The following is a 16,090-nucleotide window of genomic DNA, read 5'->3' as shown; positions in this document are numbered from 1 at the left end:
AATTTCAAAAAAGCCTTGAAAATTGTTTTTCTCTTATCACACACATTTTCTTCAAATACTTATCTCTGTTTGCCCTTGCATTTTATGCTCGTGTTTTCTTTCTCTTACAAGTAAAGTCCTAAATTCTTTTCTTTGAAACTTAGTGTTCTGCCTGACTAGTCAAAACCAACTTCTTTAAAGCAGGTCTGGTTTGTCTAGGATTTCAAAGATACATTGTGGTAGAGGGTCATAACATATTAATTCTATTTATCCATGTTGTCTTACTATATATTATATTTTTGTAAAACTGTAGTACTCCATAGAACACCACTTTATTCTTGCAACCTATTTCTATCATGGGCACAAATTCCACAATCAGTGATGGACCCTCTGGCAGGAAATGCATTATAATCTTCAGCCTATACATTTATTGGGTAGTTGCAAGTTGCCTGCTGTTGTCTAGTGAATAGAATTTGATAAATGGGTATTTTGAAGTACAGAACAAATCTTAAAAATGACCTTTAAAGAGATAATAATAACATATTTTTCAGTTTAAAATAATAAAAAAAATTTAACTCATGAACTTTAAGAAATTACCAGAATTTTGCCTATTGAAAACTAGTTCTTCTCTGCATATAAAGAAACCCAAAAGCCAAATTTCAGCAAGGCTGGAAGATTGGAGTTGAAGAAATGTAATATTGATCAATGAGCAAATGAAAGTAGGAAGTAGTGCTTACAGACTGCAATTTAGGAGTGCTTTTGTACACACTGCTATGCTTAAAGTAGATAAGCAACAAGGACCTACTGTATAGCACAGGGAACATTGCTCAATATTCTGTAATAACCTAAATGGGAAAAAAAACGTGAAAAAAACATAGTATTCAGTATATGTATAACTGAATTACTTTGTTGTACACCTGAAACTAACACAATATTGTTAATCAACTATACTCCTGTGTTAAATAAATAAATAAAATGCACACAAAATGAAATAGTAACAAAAGCTGCTCCATTGTGTTTAGAAACAAAATAAAAAAAGGGAGATAGATATATATTCAACCTTTGTATTCTTATTGCTGTTGTTTACAGGAGAGACCTTCTCTGACCTGATTTGGCTTTTGATTTACTAATTGTGCCTTGGAGGTGCCCTTCAGGTACTGAAGTTATTCTAGCCCCACTGTGTGACCTAAACCTACAAGTGGTCTGTCCTGCAGGGCAGCACTGGAGTCAGGGAACTGCCACCAAGGGTTGTGTTCACCCTTGAATTTAATTATTTAAAAGGTACTTTCCAGAATCACACTGCATTTCATGTTACTGTTTCTTTTCATGCAGAGTATTTGGGATGTTTACCCACACAGAAGACAGAGAGACTGTATATGCCTGGTTTACCTTTTCACACTGGCTTGTATATGCCAATAGTGCTGCGAACCCAATTATTTATAATTTTCTCAGTGGTGAGTTTTCAACTGTTTCTTCTGTACAAACCACAGGACAGGGTGAGAGATTGATGACCAGAAGGTCTGAACACTTTTGAACGGTATGAAGATATTAGTTGCAATACAATGAGAATATTTTTCCCTGATCTGACTGGTCTTGAGTTTTTTCCCTTATGAGAGGGAACATGTGTTACCTAATGCATCAGAAAAAATTATCTAAGTAATTTTTTCCATAAAATTTAGAAGAAAATTTGAAATAGGAGGAAGGTGAGAACTGTGAGAACTGAATAAGAGAATCTTGCTTGTCATACATTAAACTTATGATTTATAAAGATGTAAAATCATTTTATTTGAAAATAAAACAGCCTTGCTTGTTTCATTTCCTTTGCCAACATTTGTAGCCTAATTGAAATGGAATTGGAACCTTTCTACTTTTAGGTATTTCTATGTATTTACAATTCTCTTGTGGGTAACAGCTCTTGGGTTTATCTCAAGATTTCTCACTGACCATAAAAAAAATTATATTCCTCCTAAATAACACATAAGCTAAACGAACCACACATACACACCTCTGCAATTGATTTCACCCATCTGTTTATGGAATCAATATAATTATAAAAATCATTTAACTAAATATTTTTTTATCTACCAACATTTTATCTAATTAAGTTTTAGAATTGTGTTTTAATTAGCTATATCTTTACATTGTCTTCTTTCCAACTGGTTAGCTATTTCTTTTATTATTTTTTTATTTATTTATTTTTTGCTGTGTTGGGGCTTCGTTGCTGCGTGCAGTCTTTCTTTTTAGTTGAGGCAAGCGGGGGCTACTCTTTGTTGCCGTACGCAGGCCTCTCATTAAGGTGGCTTCTCTTGTTGCAGAGCACGGGCTCTAGGTGTGCGGGCTTCAGTAGTTGTGGCTTGCGGGCCGTAGAGCACAGGCTCAGTAGTTGCGGTGCACGGGCTTAGTTGCTTTGCGGCATGTGTGATCTTCCCAGACCAGGGCTCGAACACATGTCCCCGCCATTGGCAGGCGGATTCTTAACCACTATGCCACCAGGGAAGCCCGGCTATTTCTTTTTTATTTCCATCTCCAAATATATGATGATTTTATATGAAAGAATAAGCAATTCATTTTATTTCATGCTGAATAAAGTGTGTGCATTTTCTAACTTCATCTTTGGCCTTCCAGGTTATATAGGTTATTAAAAAAAGACAATCAATTAGGCTTTTTGTTTTAAATAACTTTTTTTTTTCAGTCATGGCATGTACCCTCTATATACCTGCTTTATTTCACCTTTTGGTGAATCAGGTGGTGTATATGTGAGGGGTGGTTTGTATTCAGTTGCCACTTTCCATGCCTTCCTCTGACACATTCAACCCCAGTCTCCAAAATAAAGACTACTTTCAGACTGGGATAAGCAGAGACCACCGCCCCAGTGTTATTTGAAGGGAGAAGTGCCTGAGGAGCTGTGGCTCAAAAAGCAGTGGGGTGGGGCTTCCCTGGTGACGCAGTGGTTGAGAGTCCACTTGCCGATGCAGGGGACACGGGTTCGTGGCCCGGTCTGGGAAGATCCCACATGCCACGGAGTGGCTGGGCCCGTGAGCCATGGCCGCTGAGCCTGTGTGTCTGGAGCCTGTACTCCGCAACGGGAGAGGACACAGCAGTGAGAGGCCCACGTACTGCAAAAAAAAAAAAAAAAAAAAAAAGTGCAGTGGGGTAACACTTGCCTTGGGCTTAGAGATGACTAAGGCCCTGAGCTTGCACTAACCAGGGAAAATCTATTAGAGGGTTATAGGGAGAATTATATGAAGTAGAAGCCACAGAACCAAGTCAAAGTGCCATGATGGGGGTTAAGATGAGGCAAGAAGGCAACTGATAATCAGTGGGCACCAATTTTAATCACTCAACAACTCAGGTAGGTAATCAAAGCTTAGAGAAAAGAACTGGTGATTTCCAACACTGCCATTTACCCTTAGAGGCTTAAAAGGTCAGTGTCTCATCCTTGTCCTTTTCCAATGTCACATCAATAATTTAAAGATAAAGAAAAAATTCTAAAGTTGTTTATTTTTCTTTCAGTTTGTTCTGCCTTATGCAGATTATGAAACATTAGAAAATTTCTAGATATTTTATTGAACTGATTGTGTCAATAGAACAGTTTCTTCAGAGTACAATGCAGGGATAATTTCTGTGTACTTTTGGCCATGTATAACTTAGGTTTCATCATTTTTTAAATCGTTAAATATCTCTGAGTACCTTCCTGCTGATACTCAGCTTTACTATAGTTATCTAGTTAACAATAACCCACATTCACAAGTATAGGAGGTTTGCCTCTAAAGGCATGAAACAAACTCCAAACATTGGGCATGAAAAGCAGCCTCACTATTTTATGGAAATGTGTCAATGTTTCAAGAGTGTACCAAGCATTATTTCATTCTTTTTTATGGCTGAGTAATATTCCATTGTATATATTTGCAGCAAGATGGATGGACCTAAAGATTATCATATTAAGTAAAGTGAGTCAGACAAAGAAAGACAAATATCATATGATATCACTTATATGTGGAATCTAAAAAAAATGATACAAATGAGCCTATATACAAAACAGATATAGACCCACAGACATAGAAAAAAATATTATGGTTACCAATGGGGAAAGGGGCGGAGGGAAGATAAGTTAGGAGTTTGGGATTAATCTATACACTACTGCTACTATATATAAGATAGATAAAGAACAAAGTCCTACTGTATATCACAGGGGACTATACTCAGTATTTTGTAATAACCTATAAGGGAAAAGAATATAAAAAAGAATATACATATACATATGTATACATATATGTATATATATGTGTGTGAGTGTATATATATATATATATATATATATATATATATATATATATATATAGCATTCACTGTGCTGTACACCTGAAACTAACATGATATTGTAAATCAACTATACTTCAGTTAAATAATTAATTAACTATTAAAAAAGGGTGTACCAAGCTTCCAACAACTAATTTCCTTTTCTAAAATAGGAGCCACTCAGTTGTATTTTATTCATGATTGGTTAAAACATGTTGAATTATTTTTCCTTTCATTCTCCCTGGTTTGCCAGGAAAATTTCGAGAGGAATTTAAAGCTGCATTTTCTTGCTGTTGCCTTGGAGCTCATCACCGCCAGGAGGATCCGCTGGCCCGGGGACGGACGAGCACTGAGAGCCGAAAGTCCCTGACCACCCAGATCAGCAACATTGATAACATATCAAAACTGTCCGAGCAGGTCGTGCTCACGAGCATTAGCACACTCCCAGCGGCCAACGGTGCGGGGCCACTCCAAAACTGGTAGAAGATTGATGCCTAGGACAGGGATGCCTGAGTACCACTCTTCTTTTTTTAAATCTCTGTACACAGAAATTTATTACTTTGTGGACCCATTTTTTTAAAAAAAGAAAATGATCTCTTACTCTTTGGAAATAAAGTCAGTTTAAAATCATTTCTCAACTTTTGATTGAGATATGTTAGAAGTTGAAACTTCCACTGAACTTATTTTCCAGCTGTTTCACTTTTAGCTTCATGTATTAGAATTTGTGTCAATTAAATGTATGAGCATTTCCAATTCTAATTGTTATTTTAATCTTACCTTCAAATTGGTGGCTAAAAGTTACCCAAACTTATCCTTTGGTTTTCTTTTGGCTACTAAAAGAAGTAGCAATTACTAACTCTGGATTAACAAGAGATATGTTAGTTGACTATAGTTTTAAAAAAATCACTAAAGAGAGTCATTATGGTGTGACATTTGAGAGTATATTTATATACAAAATAACATTATATTAGATAACTCAAAAGCTATCTTTCAGAACTATATAAACATGTATACTATTCAACTTTATTTTCCATTAATTTTATAACTCATTTACACAGTTTTCCTGGGTTTGTAACCTTACCATTGCTAACATTTATCATTTCAACATATGGCCAATAAGACTGTGTATTCATGTAAAAACTGTGGAGTAACTATAAACACACAATTTCCATCTCTGAGGAAAGATTTCAACATTTAAGACTAAGATATCCCATTATTGAATTCTTCTAACCAATAAAAATGAGGTAACTGGCTTTGCTAGATGAAATTAAGAATTCAATTTACAAAGAAAAAGAGTAGTAGAATACCAAATCACCTCTGGGTCCCATATTGGACATGGTAATGTCATGGAGATTTGATGGTAAACATTTGCATTTATTTACATTTTGTAAACATTTATCAAACACCTCCCAGAAAGCACCCACTGTGCTAGGTGCTAGGGTGTGAATGTGCCTTCAAGAGAGCTCCAGTCCACGGAGGGGGACCTGTTGGTAGAGGCTGCAGAACAGCAAGGCATTCTGGGAGATGTTTCAGACTCAGAGCAGGAAGCAACCAATGATTGTGGTCCTCACCATGACATGGACAGTGAGGTTGCACTTTTTTGTTTCTATTTAATTACAGTGACTCTATTGATGTTAGTGAATTCTATCTGGGCCTGTGGCTGAGATCCAGGTGACTAGGAGAAGGGAGGGGTTTGCTCTTACTCACACACAAATGAACAGGAGTGCAGTACATTCCATTAAAATGTAAGATCTGGGGATCAAAGCACTGAATATTTTCAATTTGCTTCTCTGCAAAATTATTCTGATTCAAATAGTCACTTTAAAAGTAAAAGAGATGTTCATGGAAAGTTGCTCTTCTTCTTATAGTATAGTAGCAGGCATTCTTATTTTATTGAAACAAAAGGTATGGAGAATATTTAAGAAAGATTTTCATAGAACATAAAAATTATCTTGCTCTTTTCTTACTTCTTTTTTTTTCCAACTCATCACTTTCCAAAAGAATATAACCAAATTATCCACAAATGTTTTTTTGTGCTTTAGAACTGGGGATTACCTTGTGCTTTTTACTACTCAAAGCAAAAACTACCCTCAAATATGAGGTTTATTGAAATTATATTGTTAATTATCAGAACAATATCAATGAAAGCAAAGTATTGTAACTCTCTGCTTTCTCACCTTTGTACATCTGAGAACTTTTTTTTCTTATTTATGCTGCATGAAAGATGAGTTGTGATTTTCACATTGCTATGGATGTTAGCACTTTCGTTTGAGGATAATGTCAAATAATATTGATCATATGCCTTAATAGCTAAGTAGATTTGTCAAATCAGAAGTTCTGAGATCAGAGTAAGAGCTAAATGTTTTAGATCCTAATATATCTAGTTATTTGTCATTTAAGAAGAGAGATTGAGGGAGAGAGAGAACAAGAAAGTGAGAGCCAGAGCTGGAGAGACAGAGAGAGAGGCTCAGAGAGGCAGTAGTTGTGTGATTTTGTGAAGAACAGACTCAGAAGTCAGAATTCCTTTGCTCTAAATCAGTGATTTTCAAAGTGTGCTTCCTGAGCCATCAGATTCAGCATCACCTGAGAACTTATTAGACATGCAGATCTTCACCTTATCCCAGATTTACCAAATCAGAAACTTTGAGGGTGGTACCCAAAGTTTGTGTGTTCACAAGCCCTACAGGTGATTCTGAAGGGCCTTAAAATTTGAGAACCACTGCTCCAGAGACTACCACCTGTCACTGATATACTAGCCCATGTGAAATAAAGTATTTTACTGCCCAGGTATCTACAACAGGGACCACCGTCATCACTACTGTCAACCTGATTGGAGGTCAGAAAGAAGAGGCTGAGTACCAATATTGAAAGTCACTCAGCATTATCTCACTCAAAGAGTTAATGCTTTATGAAATAGTGTCCCTGTGTTACAAGTGCAGTTTGGAAGAAGGCAGGTTTTAAAGCCCTGGCGTGCTTTATGGCTACTTGGATGACTTGAGTTTCTTTCTTTTTTTTTTTTAAGATTTTTTTGATGTGGACCATTTTTTTAAAGCCTTTATTGAGTTTATTACAATATTGCTTCTGTTTTATGTTTTGGTTTTTTGACCCCAAGGCATGTGGGATCTTAGCTCCCCGACCTGGGGTCAAACCCACAGCCCCTGCATTGGAAGGCAAAGTCTTAACCATTGGACCACCAGGGAAGTCCTTGAATTTCTAACTAAAACCTTCAAATCTCCAGTTTTGTTTACCCTTACAAAAACCTAAGTTTGTAGAAGCAGACAGTTGCCAAGAATGAGCATTGCCCGGAAGGAGAAAGCAAACACACATCAGTCCTTACAAGAAACTGTGGGAATGAAATAGCAGCTCAGGCACACTGCTGTCAACTTGTTGATACAGGAATCCTCCTAAGAGGTCTGGATTTAGTACTGACCATCATAGGGCAAATGGGAAAGAAACAGGTGTTCCCCAAACCTGCCAGTCTTATGGAACAAAGGGTCAACTACTTACCTCCTTACGTGCTAATAACACAAATTAGAAGACTTCTTCTGAAAGCAGTGTGTTGTGACTGTTTGATGCTACACATAGAATATATATCTCTCTTGTTTTGCTATATTTCACAGATTGAATGTAAAATGTCATTAATTTTACTGAAATTTTGTTATCAATAAGAATGTGATAATAATTTTACCTAATATAGAATCCATTTGAACTTCATTATTTCTGAATTTCTACAAACCTATGATAATGTTGATATTTGAATTCATTCATTCTTGGCAAAAAGGTGATTCTCAGTTTCTGAGGAAAATGGCTTCTAAATTCTCCAAGGCTTGGAACATTTCTTAGGTATTAAATAACTGTTACAAATCACTGATAAGTTAATTGCAAAACTGTCAGGTACAATGATAATGAGCTTCACTCCCAGTGTACATTGTTTTAATGAAGATAAAGGAAAATATGCTTATAAAATGTAATCTGAATATACATAAACCTGAATGACAATATCAGAATGACAAAACTCATAGGTACTTTTGGACAGAAATTGTGAAGAGGGCTATTACTATTTTAATGCTAGTGTAATAATAGATGTTTTACATTTGATATAAATAATAATAATCAAATGCATTTCAAAAACAATCTGGGCAGTCATTATAATTTAGAAAACTTTTCAATTCCAATTAATTTTACAACAGAAGATTTTTCTACTTCCTACAAGTTACAAGTGAAAAAAGAGTAAATTCTATTAGGTTGTGTGCAATTAGCTTTCAAATGGCATGAAGCAAAATTATAGACATTTTTTAGAGACAATATATATAAACAGAAAATATTGTTAATTTAAGACTATTCTCTTATCTTATGCACATAGAAAGTGAAATGCAAAGGCACGAAAAACACTGTTATCTCCCCAAATTCAAAGGGGATTGTTTTCTAGAGAACTATTGCAATTAAAGAGGGAGAAAATTACTCCTGCCCTCTTGCCACGTATTTCTATGATCTCAAAATTTCTTTGTAAGTTTTCGAGTCAGAACGCCTTTTAAGTTTTTCATGAAATGTATTTCTATAATTGTTGTATGCCACATGTGTAACATCATGTCACTTGTTTAACAGTTATTTTATACATTTAAAGTTCTTTATGCCTGATTTACTGTGTCTTCAAGATGAAATTTCTTATCCAATCCAACGCGATTGCACACCAACTACCCTGAAAGATGCTGCTTACGTAGTTTTAAAGTAAAAACTATATCGAGAATTCTATAATCACATTCACACTGCCCTCTCTATTGTATGAAAAATCTTGCTGTTGTTCATTAGATAAGTTGGATATTCACTCATAACTAGTGTCAAATCTTTGCAGTTAAGAATTGAATTAAGCCCTCTGGTGCAGTATTTAATGACCAAAATATTTTTCCCAATAAGTTTATATAACCAGGGAAAATCATGATATAAAAGGTTTTTAATGTTGTTTTTAAGAGCAGGTACTATAATAAAGATGGTTAGAATTAATAAATATTTCATAAAAATTATGTAAAACTGCCTACATAGAGCATTAAATTTAGGAGTTTTATCTGAGTTAAGAGATTTACTTAGTCTTGTTTTGACTTAGAGGAAATGATGACCTTGTGGTTTTCAATTTGTTATTAGAATAGTAAGTATGGCATTTACATAAATAAGCAATTTTTTTCTTGGCCATTTTATCTAAACTTTTAGGACTATTTTAAGTTCATTGATAAATTTTAAAATGTATATTTTCTGCTTTCCATTCACCTAAATGATTCTGATAAATTGTGGAATCAACGGCTAAGGATTTTAATTTAAAAATCCTTTTTTATTCAGCACTGTTGTTTCTAACTTTGATCAAAATGGAGCCATAGAAACTGGGGAAGGTCAATGCTTGGCTCCTTCCAGGAAAATAAGATTTGAATGTGGGGCGGTTTCAAAACATATAGTGAAACTTTCAGGGTGAAATCCCAGGAAAGACCAGCTGTTTTAGCAGTGAGGATTTTTGCTTTGAGTTATCCATTTCACAGACCAGGTGCTTAGCCAAACCTCCTCCCAGAGTCATGAAGAGAGGTCACTCAGCTTCACTTTCATCAGGGCCAGTGGCCAGGAATGGGAAGGAAGTAACAGAGGAAAGTTCTCGAAGCGCCTCTTGGGCCTTGCCCTTCTGACGTTGCTGTCCCATTATCCAGCTGCTGTCCTTCCCCCAGGCCCACCCTAGACAAACAGGGCCAACCTCCCCCCACCGCTTGCCAGCCCTACAGACCTCCCTGGCCTTCTCCAGCCCAGCCCTAGCCAACAGGTAAATAGGTTTGACTCTTGTCTTGGGTCATCTCCTGAAGTGAATCAGTGGCAAGTGACTCATTTGAGAACAAATGAAGCAAAGCTCAAGAAAAAAGAAAAAAAAAAAAAACCTTTACATTTCTATATATACAAATATTTACAATTTTACATCTCCCAAAACCCCATTTTTGGTCGCCAATATCTGTGTATCTGTGGTCTTCTGGATATGTGTTAGCTCCCTTTTCAAGCCCCAGCTAAGCTCGCTGCCTCAATTTAGAAAGGATCCCAACGTTGAGACTCTCAGGCCAAGGCCATAGCAGGTCACTAAGGATGTACACCTGAGCAGGGGCTGCTGCTGCTGCCACCTTTGGAAACAAAACATCTCTTCCATTACTTTTCCTTGGTTTGGCCCCTGTGCAATGGCAGAAACATAAAACTCAATTTAAAGCAAACAAAAAAACATGGTTGTTTATTAAGTAATCAATTTCTAATTAATTTCCCAATGTTTGAGTTAATATGTTAACTCAAAGGGAGAATAGTACAAACAAAATATTTGTGAGATTGGGAAATCCTCAGCAGACCATGGCAACATGAAGATTAATTTATTGCAGATGTGATAACAAGAGCATCTCCAGAAAGAAGTGCTGTTCCCTTTCACAGGGGCACAGATTTGGAAGCTCCCCTTATACAGTTCAAGTGGACAGAGTGGAACTTGTTTATAAAGCTGTGTCTAGATCATGTACAATATCCATTAAGGAATAGGAAAAATGGTCATTTTAGAGTATTATCAACACATATACATGCATATATGCATGTATATGTATAACTGAGTGATATATACAGTACATCTTGCTTTGACTTAGAGGAAATGATGACATTGTGATTCTTAATGTAGCATTAGACTAGTAAACATGGCATTTACATAATTAGGCAACGTTTTTCTTGGTCATTATATTTAAAATTTTTAGGACTATTTTAAGTTCAATAATAAATTTAAGAATGTATATTTTACATATATACATATAAGTATATATATGTGTATGTATATATATATATATATATATATATATATATATATAACTGACCTTGAAAGACACAGATTCAAGCTATACAGGTCCATTTATGCTAGGAGTTTTTAATAGTAAATTCTACAGTTTTAGATACAGAAGACCGACTATAAAGTTATATGCAGATTTCCTACTGAGAGAGGGTGGGCACCCCTAACCCCAGCATTGTTCAAGGGTCAACTGTATATATATAGATAGATAGATATATAGATAGGCAGAGAGATAATCTCACTGAGTTATTTATTCTGAGAGTATTTCACGAAGTATATTAGTTTCATATTCCAACCTTTTAAAGAGTTCCCTTCTTCATCTAGCTTACCCCTCTCTTAAATTATACCTTTTAGTTTGGTGGCTAGTTTTCCTCACTCTTACAAATATACAGGTTTCATTTCCCTGCTATTCTAGACAGCCTTTTACCTAAGATTATTATTTTTTCTTTGTTTCTTCCTTTGTAATTCCTTCCTTCCTTCCTTCGTTCCTTCCTTCCTTTCTTTCTTTCTTCTTTCTTTCATTCTTTCTTTCTTCCTTCATTCCTTTGTTTGTTTGTTTGTTTCTTTCTTTCTTTCTTTCATTTATTATTTGTTTGTTCATTGATTTATTTTACTAGCACTCATATAGTTATACCAGTTTGGGACAAGTGAAAAGAAGTCTGTAAACTATGTGTAAATTGCCTTTAAAATAATCAATAAGAATCTAAAGTCCTTGAAGCCACAGACCTTCTCTGTGTTTCTTACGGCTATATCACTTGTTCCTGGAACAGTGCCTGCCACAGAGAAGTCCCCTGATAAATAAATATCTCTTGAATCAATGAATTAATAATAATTGCATGGAAAATCTTTCCCCAGCTCATTCTTGTATTCCATGTTGTCCCAGTTCTTTCCATAGAAACTCCCTTTCCACTGTGAATAATCAATGCCCTATGAAATGCCACTGAAAATGTGTCTACACCACTCATGCCTTTTTTTTTTTTTTTACCAAAACTAAACCACATATTAAGGTTGACAGCATTGATTCCCATTCTCCTACCACCACTGAAGGGGGAGGTGACAACAGAACTGTCTTTTGTACCAATCCTAGGCCCATATGACTCCCCTTCCATCTGTAAGTGAAATCTAGCCCTTTGGAGAGCTTCATCCCTGTGGACCTCCCTCTGTTGCTGCCTTGTCCACCTCTTGATCTCTCTTCGCTTCACTCATACACATTAACACTTGGATCTGTGTGGGTGATGCATCCAGGAATCCAGCTTCACATTTCCTGTTCTCGTTAATGTGAAAGGCTTGGTTTCCACACTTCTTCAAATCGCTCCCACAGTCCCGCATAGTGCAGATCACAGGCTCCACCTTATAACTTACTGTCTCCTAAGACAATAGATCCTCCACTGAAATGAAAAACCCTCATCATATTTTGAGCCAAAAATTGTTTATCCATCTTTCCATCTCACACGACAGTCTCCCTCCTCAACCCCAAAGGGATGACTGGACTCTTTACCCTTATATTTTATCCCAGTTCATCTGTCTCATCCTGGACTTACCTTCTTCCCCACCCAAAGAAAAATAAGACCACCAGGTGGTACTGCACTCATTAGGAGACTTTTTTTTTTTGGTACTAAATCCAAATTATTATTTTTTTGAAGTATAGTTGACTTATAGTTGTGTTAATTTCTGCCATACAGCAAGGTGACTCACTTATACACATATATACATTCTTTATCATTTTTTTCCATTATGGTTTATCCCAGGATATTGAATATAGTTCTCTGTGGTATACAGTAGGATCTTGTTTTTTATCCATTCTATATCTGTAGTTTGCATCTACTAACACCAAACTCCCATTCCATCCCACCTTCCCTCCTTCCCCTTTACAACCGTGAGTCTTTTCTCTATGTCTGTGAGTCTGTTTCTGTTTCATAAGTAAATTCATTTGTGCCATATTTTAGATTGCACATATAAGTGATATCTTATGGTCTTTGTCTTTCTCTTTCTGACCTTACTTCACTTAGTATGATAATCTCTAGGCCTATCCATGTTGTTGTAAATGGCATTATTTCATTCTTTTTTTATGGCTAATATTTCATTATATAGATATACCACATCTTCTTTATCCATTCATCTGTTGATGGACATTTAAGTTGTTTCCATGTCTTGGCTGTTGTAAACAGTGTTGCTATAAACATAGGGTGCATGTATCTTTTTGAATCATAGTTTTGTCCAGATATATGTCCAGCAGAGGGATTGCTGGATTGTATGGCAACTCTATTTTTAGTTTTCTGAGGAACCTCCATACTGTTTTCCATAGTGACTGCACCAATTTACCCTCCCACCAACATTGTAAGAGTGTTCTCTTTAGGAGACATTATTTACTTAAAAAAAAATTCTCACATTTTGCCCTGATGAAGATCATGACTGTTTTTATAAAAGAGAGTCTGTGGTCCTACAGCTTTGAGAATAAATGAGTCAAACAAGGCATAAAAGCCTATTGAGTTTGGTTGCTAGGCAGCCACTCCTCTCTCACTGGGGATTACACTCCAAAGGTTTACATCTCCAGGTGGAAAGTGGGCCATGGCATTAATTACATCACCTTCTTTACCCTGTCTCTGCTATCATGAACCCTGACTGTTTTTCCTCCTGCGTCAGAAGCTGTTCTGAAAATAATTTCATTATTTAGAAATGCCTATTAAGATTGTATAAATTTGCTTCATTTGATCTTGCAAATCATCTCCACTCTTCCTTCTCCTTGTCCAATCTTCCCTTATCACCATGTGTTTGGGTCATCACATTTTCTCCTGAGCTAGCTATGAATAATTTCCTAATTTATTCATCTTTTAAAAATAGTAGATTATCCTTTTCAAATGCATCTGTGGCTGGGATGCTTTTACTTTCTAAAACCTGCCTTCGTTCTTCCCGCTGAGCTGTTGTCATAATGGAACTTACCTTACCATACTCTGACAAGGCAAGAGTGTACCCTTCATCTGATTATAAAGCTAATCATGTTGCATTGTTTCCTACTCTAAGGGAAGTATTCTCCATGTGCTCTGTCCAATGTTTTGGCTTTTAAGAACTCACTTAATTAATTAAAATGTTTTTATTCAAAAACTGTACTTTTTTCTTTACAAATTATGCATCCTCCCTTGCATCTGCCAATTCTCAAATCTTACTTTCCTCATGTGAAAATATAGTCTAGGTCTTTAGCTTGTACTATTATAAGGAAGTATCTGTAAACCCTGTTTCATTTTGTTTTGTTCTACTGATAGAATCTGATTATTTCGTTTCAACTATTACTCCCTGGTTGTTATTCTCCTCTTGTTGAAAGGGGACATCTTTTCCTTACCTTCTTGACCCTAAATGGTGCTCTTATAATGACTTATTTTACACATTACTGGAATGGAGTGAGAAGGTGGAATTCAGAAGACTGAGAAAGACAAAATTGTTTACTCATTCTATTAGCAGAAATCTGTGGTTCAAAACATAATAACATTCTAAACATATTAAAAGCAGCAAGGGAAAAACAACAAACAACACACAAGGTAATCCTCATAAGGTTAACATCTGATCCTTCAGTAGAAACTCTGCAAGCCAGAAGGGAGTGGCAGGACATATTTAAAGTGACAAAGGAGAAAAAACTACAGCAAAGATTACTCTACCCAGCAAGGATCTCATTCAGATTTGATGGAGAAATTAAAACGTTTACAGACAAGCAAAAGCTGAGAGTGCAGCACCACCAAACCAGCTTTATAACAAATGCTAAAGGAACTTCTCTAGGTAAGAAACACAAGAGAAGGAAAAGACCTACAATAACAAACCCAAAACAATTAAGAAAATGGGAATAAGAAAATACATATCGATAATTACCTTAAATGTAAATGAATTAAATGCTCCCACCCAAAAACACAGACTGGCTGAATGGATACAAAAATAAGATGCATATATATGCTGTCTACAAGAGACCCACTTCAGACCTAGGGACACATACAGACTGAAAGTGAGGGGATGAAAAATGACATTCCATGCAAATGGAAACCAAAAGAAAGCAGGAGTAGCAATTCTCATATCAGACAAAATAGACTTTAAAATAAAGACTATTAGACGAGACAAAGAAGGACACTACATAATGATCAAGGGATCAATCCTAGAAGAAGATATAACAATTGTAAATATTTATGCACCCAACATAGGAGCACCTCAATACATAGGGCAAATACCAAGAGCCATAAAAGGGGAAAGCGGCAGTAACACATTCAGAGTAGGGGACATAAACACACCACTTTCACCAATGGACAGATCATCCAAAATGAAAATAAATAAGGAAACACAAGCTTTAAATGATACTTTAAACAAGATGGACTTAATTGATATTTATAGGACATTCCATCCAAAAACAACAGAATACACATTCTTCTCAAGTGCTCATGGAACATTCTCCAGGATAGGTCATATCTTGGGTCACAAATCAAGCCTTGGTAAATTTAAGAAAATTGAAATGGTATCAAGTATCTTTTCCAACCACAACTATGTGAGACTAGATATCAATTACAGGAAAAGATCTGTAAAAAATACAAACACATGGAGGCTAAACAATACACTACTTAATAATGAAGTGATAACTGAAGAAATCAAAGAGGAAATTAAAAAAATCTAGAAACAAATGACAATGGAGATGCGATGACACAAAACCAATGGGATGCAGCAAAAGCAGTTGTAAGAGGGAAGATTATAGCAATAAAATCATACCTTAAGAAACAGGAAACATCTCGAATAAACAACCTAACCTTACACCTAAAGCAATTAGAGAAAGAAGAACAAAAGAACCCCAAAGTTAGCAGAATGAAAGAAATCATAAAGATCAGATCAGAAAGAAATGAAAAAGAAATGATGGAAATAATAGCAAAGATCAATAAAAGTAAAAGCTGGTTCTTTGAGAAGATAAACAAAGATGATAAACCACTAGCCAGACTCACCATGAAAAAAATG

General features: G+C 35.7%; 1 protein-coding gene across 1 annotated transcript in view; it reads left to right on the top strand.

Moving 5' to 3' along the window:
- HCRTR2 (hypocretin receptor 2) overlaps window positions 1–7,108 on the top strand; it is a gene marked incomplete at both ends in the record, with an annotated part of 141,721 nt that extends 134,613 nt beyond the window's left edge. The window contains 3 exons of the mRNA XM_082637721.1: window positions 1,312–1,433; window positions 4,532–4,757; window positions 7,066–7,108. Coding sequence (XP_082493847.1) covers window positions 1,312–1,433; window positions 4,532–4,757; window positions 7,066–7,108 — 391 coding nt within the window. The remainder of the gene's footprint in view (window positions 1–1,311; window positions 1,434–4,531; window positions 4,758–7,065) is intronic.
- Between the last annotated feature and the right edge of the window lie 8,982 nt (window positions 7,109–16,090).

The sequence above is a fragment of the Mesoplodon mirus genome, assembly GCF_964341445.2.
Source record: "Mesoplodon mirus genome assembly, chromosome: 12".
Lineage (NCBI taxonomy): Eukaryota > Metazoa > Chordata > Mammalia > Artiodactyla > Ziphiidae > Mesoplodon > Mesoplodon mirus.
The sequence above is the reverse complement of the archived record's forward strand: the minus strand, read 5'-3'. Positions and strand labels throughout refer to the sequence as shown.